The 13,523-nt window shown below is 39.7% G+C and overlaps 1 protein-coding gene across 3 annotated transcripts in view; it reads left to right on the forward strand.

The window, feature by feature from the left end:
• rsrc1 (arginine and serine rich coiled-coil 1) overlaps window positions 1-13,523 on the forward strand; it is a 287,203-nt gene that overhangs the window by 9,909 nt on the left and 263,771 nt on the right. For all 3 annotated transcript variants that reach the window (XM_033031151.1, XM_033031150.1, XM_033031149.1), the window contains 2 exons: window positions 5,691-5,909; window positions 9,145-9,273. In XM_033031151.1, coding sequence (XP_032887042.1) covers window positions 5,722-5,909; window positions 9,145-9,273 — 317 coding nt within the window. In that variant the 5' untranslated portion in view covers window positions 5,691-5,721. The remainder of the gene's footprint in view (window positions 1-5,690; window positions 5,910-9,144; window positions 9,274-13,523) is intronic.

A 13,523-nucleotide genomic window follows, 5' to 3' on the forward strand; every position in this document is an offset into this window, starting at 1 on the left:
TCCCCTTGCAGCCATGTCTCCGTAATGGCCACGATATCATAACTATATATACTTAATTGCACCGTTAATTCATTTATCTTATTATGAATACTCCGTGCATTTAGATAAAGCACTTTCAGATGATTTTTACTACCCTTCCTTTCCGTTTTTGCCCCTTTTACATCTAGAGCTTTATCTTCACCCATTATGTCTCCTGTCACATTTTGACTTTCCGCTTCCCCACTGATACCCTGCTCTATTTCCTCTACCCCTGCCGTTATTACCCCCCTTGATACCTCCCCCCCGCTACTTAGTTTAAAGACCTCTCTACTGCCCTAGTTATATGATTTGCCAGGACCCCAGTCCCCACTAATCTTCCTATTGGCTGTAATTGCATTGTTTCAATCAAAAGACTGTATTTTGGTAATGTCCTAAAATATGTATCACCATTCTTTCTGCAGTGACACCAAAGCATCATCACCACTGGCTGAGAAAGCAGATAATTATGTGTTCAACAGGAAAGAAATCCCTTTCATGGGATGCTGAGCAGATTTCATTGTGGTGTCCGCTGACATATCTCGCCTCCTGCTGAGTTCAGCTGTTGTACAATAATCTTTTACATAAGGACAAGAGCAGTTTCATGTCTTATATAAAATGTACATGCTAGGGTATAAAAAAAGCCAGAGAAAATATATTGATCAATCCAACAAATCGCAGAGGCGTGAATATTGTGGGACTGCCCCAGTTCTCTTTAAAAACGTCGTCAAGTTCTGTGATTTGACATTTTAATCAAGCATCAGATCTAGGTACCCTGAAGAAGAGTCTCGTCCCAAAACACCTTCTTCCTTTTCTCCAGAGATGTTGTCTGACCTGCTGAGTCACTTGAGCTTTGTGTGTCTGTCTCCAGGTAGGCAGATTTAATTTGGAGAGCACCATTGAAATTGTGTAACGAAGTAGAATAATTTTTGAATAATTTAACCCTTAAATCTAGACACTGTTTATAAGAAGTTAAACGCCAGCATTGCCCACTCCGGAAGTGGTGGCGCTGTGATACAGCTGCGGCTCGCCTGCAGTCTGTCTGTTTTTACTTTTTATGTTGTTTTTTTTTGTCTAGTTTAGTAATTTTTTTGGTTATTAGGTGGTGTTATGTGTGTGGGGGGAGGGTGAAACAGAGCTTTCTGTCTCTCCCTTCGGGGGAATGCGACTTTTTGTCGTATCCCCCTTCTCTTCCCCCGTCTGCGCTGAGGCCTAATGGCGGAGCTGGCGACCTCCAACCTGCGACCGACCTCGAGGGTCCGGAGGTAGAGCCAGCCAGGACTCACCAACGCGAGGCTGGCCGTCTTCGAGCTGTGGCGACGTTCGGGTAGCGGCACGACTCGGCGCTCCAGTGATGGCAGACGGTGCGGAGCTGAGACACTCCTGTGCGGCCGGCACGGCTACCGGCTGGAAGGCGCTCCCGTGTGAGCAGCCCGGTGCGGGGCTGAGACGCTGCCTTGTGGGCGGCTCGGTGCGGAGCGGAGACGGTGCTACGGCGGCTGAGGCGGCGTTCTGGCGGCGGCGGCCTGGATCCGGGGCTCGGCCGCGGGCCAATGGAGGACAATGTCGGGAGCTCGCAGGTCACAGGCTGGTGCCTGTTTTCCGGAGCACCCGTTGCAACAGCTGCGGGCAGCTTCGACCACCCCCCGGGCCGCGGAGCTTGAACCGCGGACTGACTTACCATCGCCCGGTGGGGTATCGCCTCGGCGCAGAGGGAGAAGAGGAGGGAAGAGACAGTAACTCTAAGACTTTTGCCTCCATCACAGTGAGGAGGTGTTTGGTGAACTCACTGTGGTGGATGTTAATTTGTGTTTATTGTGTTTTGTTATTATTACATGTATGGCTGCAGGCAACAGCATTTCGTTCAGACCGAAAGGTCTGAATGACAAATAAAGGATTCAATTCAATTCAATTCAATCAATTCAGTTACAGCTCATTTTTGTTTATAGTGGTGCAACAGTTAAGGGCCCGTCCCACTTGGGCGTCATTTGCGTGTCATGCAGATGGCGTGCAAAGATTTTGTGCATCCCAAAATCCTGGGGCGCCGCGCGTCACCACGCACCATGCGCGCATAACGTGTGCGACATGACGCACGCGTCGTGCGTAGTGATGTGTACATGATGTCACGTAAATTACACGCAAATGACGCCCAAGTGGGACAGGTCCTTTAGTAGGTTTGTCTGACAATCTTGCCTCTGGGAGTGACCTATCATTCTGTTGATTGATTATTCTATGGATTTTTTCCCCCAATAAGTTTGATTTGGGTCCCATTTTGAATTTAATGGACAATTGTTTAAATTGACATAGTTTAGATAATAGTTTTGAATTGCTTATCAGTCAGCCTTCTTTAATGACTGACTGATTTATCTTGACCCCGAAAGCTAGGTGACACATTCATGAGATTTTTATGCATGGAAATTAGGTACTGCATTACTTAGCAGAGAGGTAAACGGGTTTCCCTCTTCAAGTATTTATCACCCCTTTTCAGAATAACTGTTTATCCTTTTAACTCTATCCTAGCCATAAATGATTTTGCAACATTCTGTTGTCACCTCAGGGTATTTCTTACTCACTGCAGAGCAGGCCACATTTTTCTAGTTTGATTGCAACACGGAATTAGCTAGTTTTTTTTTGTAAAAATGCATATCACCACCGCTGTTCTCATTTTATCTGTTTGCTGTTTATCATATCTGTTTGGCAATTAAAATAAAAAATATGGAATCACAGTAATGGAATTGTGTCACCTTCTAGAAGTAAAAGTTTAAAATTTCAAGTTGAGATGATCTGAAAATGGCAAACTGTATATATTGGGGGTTGCAACTATTTTCTTTGATAGAATATTTGGGCTAGCCTAAAGTTATAATAATGGATAATGGAATAATAGATCAAGATAAAATAACTTTGTGTTGAAATTGAAATAGCTTTTTATAAATAGGAACTGATACTAAAACAAGGGAAATGTGTGACACTTTTCAGATCATAATTCAGTCAAATGCCTTCCAGTTAATGCTCAGATTAAAAGATGTTGTAAAATCAGGTAGGCAAATCAAGTTAGTCATTTTGGAATGGAAATATCAACTAATATTTAATTATGTTGATATTTAGCTAAATTATTGATGTAGACTTGAGTAGTTTTGTATAATATCCTAAAGTAACTGTGTGCACTGTGGCTCCTATTAGGAGTAGCAATCAGAGAATTTAATTATTGTCGTTAATTGAACGTTTTAAAGTAAATTCCATTTAAGAGTTGAAAATGTGCCAATGTTGGCTAATTCTACAGAATGTTGTAAATCTGCAGATAATTCACATAATTTGTGTTGGAAAAACAAGTTTGTAAAAATGCACCATTCATTACTTGCTAGATACAGAAACATCCATAATTGTAGTTAGCAAAGCAATGTAAATTAAATTTTTTTTTCAAATTCTGGAAATCTAAAATAAAATTCTGGGAATATTCTGCAGATCAGCTAGCATATGTGGAGAAAGAACAGCTTGCTTGATTTTTTTTCTGTGAGATAGGAAACTAAAACCAACTAACTAATACACAAAAAGGATCTCGGCAATCAAAAATAGTTGAGAACAGTACAATTTGGGAATAATAATGCACAAAGCAACATGGAGATTTCCTTTAAAATAAATAAATTGCTACTTAATCTCCATCTCGCTTTGTGCGTTATTATTCTCAAAGTGTACTGTGTTCAACTATTTTTGATTGCCAAGATCCTTTCTGTGTGTTAGTTAGTTGGTTTTAGTTTATTGTCACGTGTACCGAAGTACAGAGGAATGCTTTTGTTGCGTGCTAACAAGCCAGAGGAAAGATAATACATGATCACAATCGAGCCATTCTCAGTGTATAGATACATGATAAAGGAAATAACATTTTGTGCAAGATAAAGCCAGTAAAATCCGATCAAAGATAGTCTGAGGATCTCCAGTGAGGTAGAAAGCAGTTCAGGCTGCTCTCTGTATTTCTCGTGGGAAGCTTTAAATCAGTATCCAGCCAATGGGAACAACTTTGCTTTGTTCAAATCTGTCATGATCTTGTATTCCTTCATCAAATCCCCTCTCAATCTTGTTAGCTCCAAGGAGAATAACTCCGTGTGTGCAAAATTTAGGTCAATGAGGAAAGTAGCTAGCTACACACAATTCCTTCTATCCATACCTGGCTTGCTGACTTGGCAATATTTATTATGTGGCTGAGTTAAATGTAAATGAACATGGCATTACTTTTATCAGATCCTGGAATTTCACACAAGATATGATAATATATGTGATCAGTTAAACATTTTGGAGCCTGCACAGATGATGGCATGCTTAATGGGAAGCACAGCTTGGGGAATACAAAAGCTGACCTTGCATTTTAGAAGAAACTGATTTGGGAAATAAGAACTGCTCAATGAAACAAGCCAAGGTCTATCTTGCACTCATTCTACCATCCTGGAAATCACATGATATAACATTAATGGAGTTTTTGGCTGATTGTGGCAATCAATCTCTTGCCAGTTTCTGTGCAACAGATCCAGACATAAAGCGAGGAAGGACCCAGTGATGGAAAATGTTAATGTAAAAGTGCAAATTCACCTGTTCCTTTCAAACATGCTATAATTATTATGCCATGCCTCAAATTACCCATTTGCTACATCTCATAATGTTCTTTCTCAAAAAAATCTGGATAATTTACACATGGATCAATTAATACTATCTCCTTTCAGTCCCCTGTGACAGTGTGTTTTTTCCACAGATTGACTACTCGTTCAATGGAATAATGTTTTCACAGTGTTTATTGCTTCTTCAGTCAAAGACTTGATCCTCTAAATCTACTGTTATGAACAATTTAACTCCTATTTAGTTGCATAGTAAAAGTAATATGCATGTGTAACAACAGGCTACCCTTCTATGGTTTTAATATATTAAGATTCCGCAATTTAAGTTTAGTTCAACTTGGCATCATGTTCGGCACGGACTTTGAGTTGATGGGCCTGATCCCGTGCTGTACTGTTCTATGTTATATATTTTATGAACTTGGTTATACACCTGTCCATATGATTCTTCTAACTTCTGTCATGTTGAATGCTTACTTTTATACCTCTTCACTGGATTGATAACTGCAATATCCATTTTATAAAGTGCCGCCAGAACTTTACTAAGTGTGATTAAATGCAATAACTTATAAAAAAAAGTAAAACCACACTCGTTGCATCTGGCAAAGCAAAACAGCAACTCAGAAACCGGCATTGTTGGAGACATTGTGCCATTTATCTTAATAATCATCCACACCAAACGTCTTGTGAATGCTTTCTTATTGTAGATCTCAGTCAAGATTTCTGACAGTAATGATGTGAGTGTTACACTCTACTGAGCCAGCATTGCTGGATTTCCTATGATACCTGTGATATTTGCTGTAGAATGAAGGTATAAAGTGTCTCTCCTTGGGCAATATGTCACTCTATCCTATTGTTTTGCTATTTCAAATTAATCATTTAAGCAATTTTGGTCATGATTTAATTTACTTATCACTTTTGCTATTCGAATAGTTTCTAGCTTGCATTTGTATTATTTTGATTTAGTTTAAAGTAGAATTGACGGGAATTTAACATAGGTTAACGTGAACGAATTGATGTGCCCAACTCAAAGAGGCAGCGCTTGCATTGAATTTCTAAATTTATTTATCATAGTTCTCGGGGAAACTTTGGAAGAAGTTTTAAAATGGGGCATCACACTTCAGACAGTGAAGATGACACAAGAAGCCGTCGTAAAAAGAAACACCGGAAAAAGTCCACTTCCAGCAGTTCTTCAGGCAGCAGAACATTCAGCCGGAAAAAATCTAGTCGAAGGACAAGATCGCATTCGCATTCGCGTGCTCGTCGCTCCCATTCCCGCTCCAAAGATAGAAGGTAAGTGCAGTGAAATAAGTAACTGCAATGTACCTGTTTAAAAAAATAAAATAAAAATAAAAATAAATTCTATGGGTGTTCACATAGTTTCCACCTGGGACCCTTCTTCAGACTGGTTGTAGGGAAAGAAAGCTGGAAGAGAGGAGGGGTGGGACAAATAATAGATGCAAACATGTGCCCATCCCCCCCCCTCATACCCTCCCCCTCCCCTGTGCCCCACCTGAACTCGCACCTATTTCTCTTCTCCCCCTCCCCTTCCACCTACACAACTTTCCTTCCTCTAGCTTCACAATTTGCAACTCATCGCAATTTTCAATCCTTTTGTCTCGCGCCTATTTATTTATTTTTCATCTCTGACCTTTGTCCAAACATCTGTCCATTAAACCTACCGCCCTCCTCACCTGTATCCACCTATTACTTGCCAGGCTTTATCCTGTCCCTTTCTTCCAGCTTTCTTCCTGCCCCTTCCCCCCCCCCCCCCCCCCCCCCACCACAAATCTTTCTGAAGACGGGTCCAGACCGAAAACATCACCAATCCAAGTTCTCAATAGTTGTTGCCTGACCTGCTGAGTTATTCCAGCACTTTGTGTCTTTGTAAACCAGCACCTGCAGTGCCTTGTTTATGCACTCACATTATTATTAACATCTGTTAACATCAGGCAATGAATATAGACGAATAAAATCAAACATCACCCGTTTTAAATTTATTAATTTGTATTGCCTGATTTTGCAAATATTTTTTAAGATTTATATTTTACAAACGTGTTACCGTGGCAGTTTTTAATCGAGTAAGTTTTGGCTCAGATATAAATGTTAAATTGTTACTAATCCCATATTTGTTGATGGAATTGAAAATAACAGCTTGGCATATTTCCAATAAATTCAGTAGATTCAGAATAACAGTTTGAAGTGAAATTATATCAACCCATTATTAGTTATATAAATCCATCTACTGATGTGAGAGGTTATGAAGGCACCTGGCAGATTGTGTCATAAAGCAGTTGACAAACCAAGTGTGGCATTGAGAGCTATCTGCTGTATTACTCTTCAACTGAATCTTTTATTACCCGTAGAGTTTCTTTTTTTTTGCATTGAAGTTAAATATTACTGGTTTTATCTTTGAAATCTTCAACACATGCAAATTGAAAGTAATTTCTTTAATTCCAAAGGCAACTTCAAAATGAAGTTTACTCTGAATTTGGATGGCCACACCTGCAATTTTAATGCTGCAGTAAATGATTTGAGTGAATACGTTGGCTCCATGAAGGCCTTTGTTAGCTTCAGATCTGTTTCAATTTATTTTGTGTCCATTAGAAGGAAAAGCAAACACTTTCATTTGAAGTAGTCTTTGGAATTAGAGCTGACAATTTATTGTAATTTGTTTGTTTTCAGGATGAAACTAGCAATATTTAATTCTGATGCAAGAATGAAATTCTGTTGGTAAGAGAGGATTCAGCTATAAAGTAATATAACAGATAGCTCTTAATGTCATGTTTGGTTTATCAACGGCATTATGAGGAAAAAAAATGTCAGTGACAATAATAAGGGTTTTGTACCAATATGGTGGTGTTTTCCTCAGAGAAACATTCAAGTTGAGCCATCTTGCAATAAAACTCTATAAAATGAAGTTGTCACTTTTTGGAGTGACTGCTGGTGCAATTTTGAGGAAATTGTGATAACATTGTTCATTTTAAAGGTGGCTGCAAACACTTGAATCTGACTGGAATGAGAATAAAATGATGATAAAGTGTAGATGCGCATGAACACTTGGTGTTTAAAATTGATAAAAGTTGGAAATTGACAACAAAACGACACTATCAGATTAAAAATGTGAATGATCTATTGGAAAGAATTGTGTTCTTGGACAATATATAGCAAGTTCAATGGGATGGAACAGATCATAAATAGATTTAGGGTGATATGATGTATTGTGCATAAAATGTTCTGTCTTGTAACAGTGCAATAATGTTATTTAGAGTGACCACTAATATGGAAACAATTTAAAACAATTTATGCAAATTGGTATTTAACAAAAAAAGCATATATCAGAAAATGGGCGGCACGGTGGCACAGTGGTAGAGTTGCTGCCTTTCAGCGCCAGAGACCTGGGTTTGATCCCGACTACGGGTGCTTGTCTGTACGGAGTTTGTACATGTTCCCCGTGACCTGCATGGGTTTCCTCCAGGATCTCCGGTTTCCTGCCACACTCCAAAGACGTACAGATTTGTAAGTTAATTGGCTTGGTACAATTGTAAATTGTCCTTAGTGTTTTTAGTGTGCAAGGATTGGTGGTCAGCGCAGACTCAGTGGGCTGAAGGGCCTGTTTCCGCGCTGTATCTGAAATCTAAACTAAACTAAATGATAATTGTACAATGCACACAATGTTTATGCTTGCTGAAAAAGAAAAAAACGATCTTGGGGCTTAATGCATTCATTTGATTGGCAGGAACATGATTAATTAACTGTTAGCATGTGCATAAACAATTGAACTATAAATATAGAACATAGAACACTATAGCGCAGGAGAAGGCCCTCGACCCACAATGCTTGTGTCGAACATGATGCCAAATTAAACAAACCCCTTCTGCCTCACATAATCTATATCTCTACTTTCCTTGCATATCTAAAAACCTTTTGAACGTCATTATTGAATCTGCTTCACTGCCCCTGTCTATCATAATTAAATGATGAAAATATACCAAGTACTAATATTTTGATCTGTCAGGTCTACAGTTGAAGTCGGAGAAATTACTTTATTTACTATTTACATGCATTGTTTATGTCAGTTGGTCTTGAGCAATGAAAAGGACCAAAACATTTCCAGTGAATTTAAGCTAATGTCTGAAATGAAGTGCAATGCCTATTACATAATATCTCAGCCAAAATGTGCAAGAAATGAAACTTCTTCATTGCCTCTGATTCTTGACACATTAGGTTTAGTTTAGTTTATTGTCACATGTACTGAGGTACAGTGAAAAGATTATGTTGTGTGCTTACCAGTCAGTGGTTACAGTCAAGCCATCTGCAGTGTACAGATACATGATAAAGGGAATAATGTTTAGTACAAGATAAAGACCAGTAAAGTCCGATTAAATATAATCCAAAGTCTCCATAGGGTTACTGTATATGAAGCACAAACAGGTTTCACAATGGTTTCTGACTCCTACCCTTATTCATTAGACCTAAATTGTGGAAGCCTTCAGCTTCAACCTTCTTTTCATCCTTAATATTTCAGACATAGGCGACATTCAAGCAGTAGCTCATCGTATGAAAAACGAAAGAAACGAAACAGCTGTAGCAGATCACGGGAACGAGGGAAATCCTACAGACCACGACGATCCAGATCAAGAAGCAGAAATAGAAGGTGCAGATGTGTTATCATTTCTGGAGTGCAAGTAACCATAAGCTTCAGTTAATCCTTCCTATAGTTTCTAAACTGTTCTGTTGATTAAAGAGTGGCAAGGGAAGAGGGAATGCAAGGCCTCATGGCTGAATACCAATGTTTTTCTTTATCATCCAACTATAAAGTATTTTGCATGTGGGAAATTGTTTGTGTTAAACGAGAGTAAAGTTGGGTGGCACGGTGGTTATTGGTAGAGCTACTGCCTTACAGCGGTAGATATTCAGGTTCGATCCTGACTACGAGTGCATGTCTTTACGGAGTTTGTACGTTCTTCCCGTGACCTACCTGGACTTACTCCGAGATCTTCGATTTCCTCGCACACTCCAAAGATGTACAGGTTTGTAGAATCATTGGCTTGGTATGAATGTAAAAAAAATTGCCCCTAATGTGTGTAGGGTGGTGTTAATGTGCGGGGCTTGCTGGTCAGCGTGGACTCGGTGTTTCCGCGCTGTATCTCTAAAGTAAACTAAACTAAAGAATGGAACAATGACAGTCATGGTTGAGAAAGGCATTTTAGAAAGGAGTTTATCCATCTTTGAGTAAAAAGGGTACAAAAGTAACCAATAATCCAGGATTAGGCATTGGAGTGCTACTCTAGTAAGACACCGACCAGTGCTGCCATAAATATGGTAGAGATCACCAAGGAATGCTGTCATGAACGCAAATGTCTGAAGTATTCAGACTTAGCAGCTGAGGCAGAACCACGCGACCTAGGTGCTCCCTAGGTGCTCCCTGTAGAGGTTGGTTGTAGAGGGTTTGTAGCCATGTCAACAACCAGACTCCTGAAGGGAAAGGGAGTTCGAGGACAGGCCTTCCGGCAAACCGTCAGGGGCTGTCAGAGGCTGCCGAGCGAAGCAGCAACTGGCTGTGGCTGAAGAGGAAGGATCCACTGGGCTGCAAAATAACCAGCAAGAGGGGTAAAACAGAGGGGAGCGCACCTGGGACGCCAGGTGTTGCTGTTGAGCACTCTGGCGGTGTCGTGGGCCTATTAACGAAACACCAAGGAAGGAGGGTGCCCACCTGATGACCCCAATGAAGTATTTACCCCTACCCCCACCCAAGATATTAAGAAGGTGCCAATTATAGTAGTGATTGTAATATCAAGTCCTATAAGCGCAACTGTCAATTTGAGGCAAGATAGGATATTTAGCAATTTTAAGTGAAGACATGGTTTGAAGGGATTTGGCATGAGAGAAGAGGGAGTTGGAGGTGAATCATGGTTCGAGGAACTGAGGAGGTCAGAACAAGCCACGGAATTGGAAACGGACTAAGGCAGCTTGCAGAGACAGGCATATAAAATAACTCGTCCTATTGGAGGATCTTGAGAGTGACATTGAGTATTTAAAATAAATGCAGCTCTAGATTTTTGCAGTTTTACAGAATCTAGTCCTGCAATGACAGCTGGAAATGAAATCCAAAGAATTAACATGGAAAAACAGTTACATTCTCGTAATTCATACATTTGAAGAGATTGATTATATATTTTATGCTCTATGCCATGATGATAAGCGAGTGATTAACAACTGTTAATTTTTCAAGCGTAAATCTCTTCTCGCACAAACTGGCCCATTTTTACCAGATATTCCTGATTTAATATCTCCCCCTCTCCCCCTACCAACCCTCACGGTCCCTCAGATCCACATCAGCCGGTCTCCTCTCCATCCACAAGTCCAACCTCCGCAGTTTTGAGGACAGAGTCTTCTCCAGGGCAGCTCCCAGGCTCTGGAACTCCCTCCCCCAACTGATCTACAATTCCGTGTCCCTCACCATCTTCCAGTCCCGCCTCAAGACCCATCTCTTCACCTCTGCCTATCCTTAGCCCCACGTCCCCCTCCCTTTTCATCTGTGCATTAATTGCCTCATATTGTGTTTTGAATTGAATTCTGTCTTTACTTTGTGTACTAGTCATGTCTCTACTATTTATTTCATTCCCCTTACATGTTTTTCCTCTACCTGCTAAATTTTTGTAAGGTGTCCTTGAGACTCTTGAAAGGCGCCCATAAATAAAATGTATTATTATTATTATTATTATTAAAAAAGGATAATTTGTGGAACATTTCATTCTACATCTATCCACCTCTTACTCCCAAGATCAAACTTTGAATCTACCTGCCCTTTGTGGCTCAGTGGGGCACAGCGAGAAACAGTTATGTTCTGGTCTTATTTTGAGCTGAGGAATTCCATACCAAAGAGCTTCTGAGTCATTGGTACTTATTAATATTCTGTAGCTTTGCCTTCTCTCAGTTGGCTGGTTGTTTGATACGGGGGTTGATATGGTGGTAAGTGGTGGAATCTGAATTTGCTTGGAATTTTTTTTAAAAAGGTATCAAAATGGTTTATGGGCATAACAGAGAGCATCTTTGAAAGCAGGTATATTTTGGACATCGACTCTTCACCCTGACCAAAGTGGCTGTAGAGACCTTTTCTGCTCCAGTATGGAATGAATTGATTAGAGGGCAACAAACTCAACTTGAGGTTTAGTGTCCATATTTGTTAACAGCAAAAGTTATTAACAGATTATAATCTGGTGAATGAGAAATTAAAAAAATATATATAGATATATATATATTTTCCATTGCCTCTCATGTTGGGCATGAAAATAGTTGACTATGGGCCTGGCAAAACCACACTACAAACACAGGGCAAGTAAGCGGAATTAAGTGAAAGGAATAAATGCAAAATATGCAAGAAAATTAATGAGATTTTACAGTATTGACATTCGGCACAAGGTTTTCCAGGAAGAGAGTGATTTAACATTTTGAGATCGGAAATTCATTAAATCATGTTTACACACTTTAGTGACGGTTTGAAGAAGGCCCATGCTCGTTTGGTGTGAGGTGTCCAGTCTCCAATATTCTGAAATGTACAAGACCCATGATATCATGCATGTTAGAAAATGATTTGCTCATACAATTATTCACAAAATCCTTCACTTCATGGCCTCCTGCCATTGTAGAGGGAGATAGTTGGGATTGAAGATGATTGTGGGAATCGCTGGTTGGGTGAGTGGAAGTAGTCTAAATTTATGTTGGCTGTGAGGGGGAGATCAAGGGGCCTGATAGAAAAACTGTGGGTGCTGTCAGAAGAATTGTGTCGATTATTGAAGGGTGAGTGAAGAAAGACGTGAGGCCAAGAGGATACTGACAGATAATTGTAGTGAGAGTTTTTAGTTACAAAGATAAAATTGAAGTCTATTTTTAAATGAGAAGCATCATCTCAAAATCCCCAGCCCTTGCCCTGGTTGAGATGGGCCTTTTGGCTCATTGAACAGGTCTCATCCACGTGGTGCAAAGCAGCTGCAATTTCTCAGGCCTTCAGAATTTCATTCTTGATGCTGGTTCTACATTATTTCCAAATGAGAATGCTCCTTGCCTGGAGGCTCCATGCATGTTCGCATTGCATGCAGTGATAACCCGCTGAAGGTGGTAATAACACAGAAGTGTTCAAGTTGATCTGGAGAATATTACAGGGATTTGTAAGAATCCGAGCACAAGATTATGAATTTTAAAACGGAGCTGTTGGCGAACAATGAGGCATTGTCGGTCAGTGACCAAGCACTTAAAAATGGTGTTAATGAGTAATGAGTAAGAATGAATTGCAGATGCTGGTTTAAACCGAAGATAGACACAATGTCTGAAGAAGGGTCTTGACCCGAAACGTCACCCAATCCATCTCTCCAGAGTTGCTGCCTGAGTTACTCCAGCTTTTTGTGTCTATCTTTAGTGTTAATTAGGATGTAAATAGCACAAAGAAAATAAATGTTAAAATATGTTTATGTAATGTGGTTGCAGGCTGCTCATAATGATCATCAGTTATTGTATACACACACAATTAAAAGAATATATGAGATTTACGCAAAAAACAAAAACAACAAAGTGACAAATTTTGAAAAGATTTTCAGGTGACTGACTGGGGAATTATTGGAGAACATTATTGTTATGACATTGTAGCAATAATATTTGTGCTTTTCACTTGTTTGGTTACATAAATGTTCAGAAACCGAGACGCCTCAGAACAATGGAACAGTAAATGTAATTCTTGTTCAAAGCTATTTAAGATCCCTGCAAAATAAAATATTAATAATCTCAATGCTGCAATGCAATTTTAACCCAAACTAGCTAACATTTCTTGCCCTTGCACAATAATGTTTTTGAGTGAATTTGAATCCAACAAATTAAATATTTTGACGTGTCAACATCAATGTTGCTCAC

The sequence above is a fragment of the Amblyraja radiata genome, chromosome 13 (assembly GCF_010909765.2).
Source record: "Amblyraja radiata isolate CabotCenter1 chromosome 13, sAmbRad1.1.pri, whole genome shotgun sequence".
Classification (NCBI taxonomy): Eukaryota; Metazoa; Chordata; class Chondrichthyes; order Rajiformes; family Rajidae; genus Amblyraja; species Amblyraja radiata.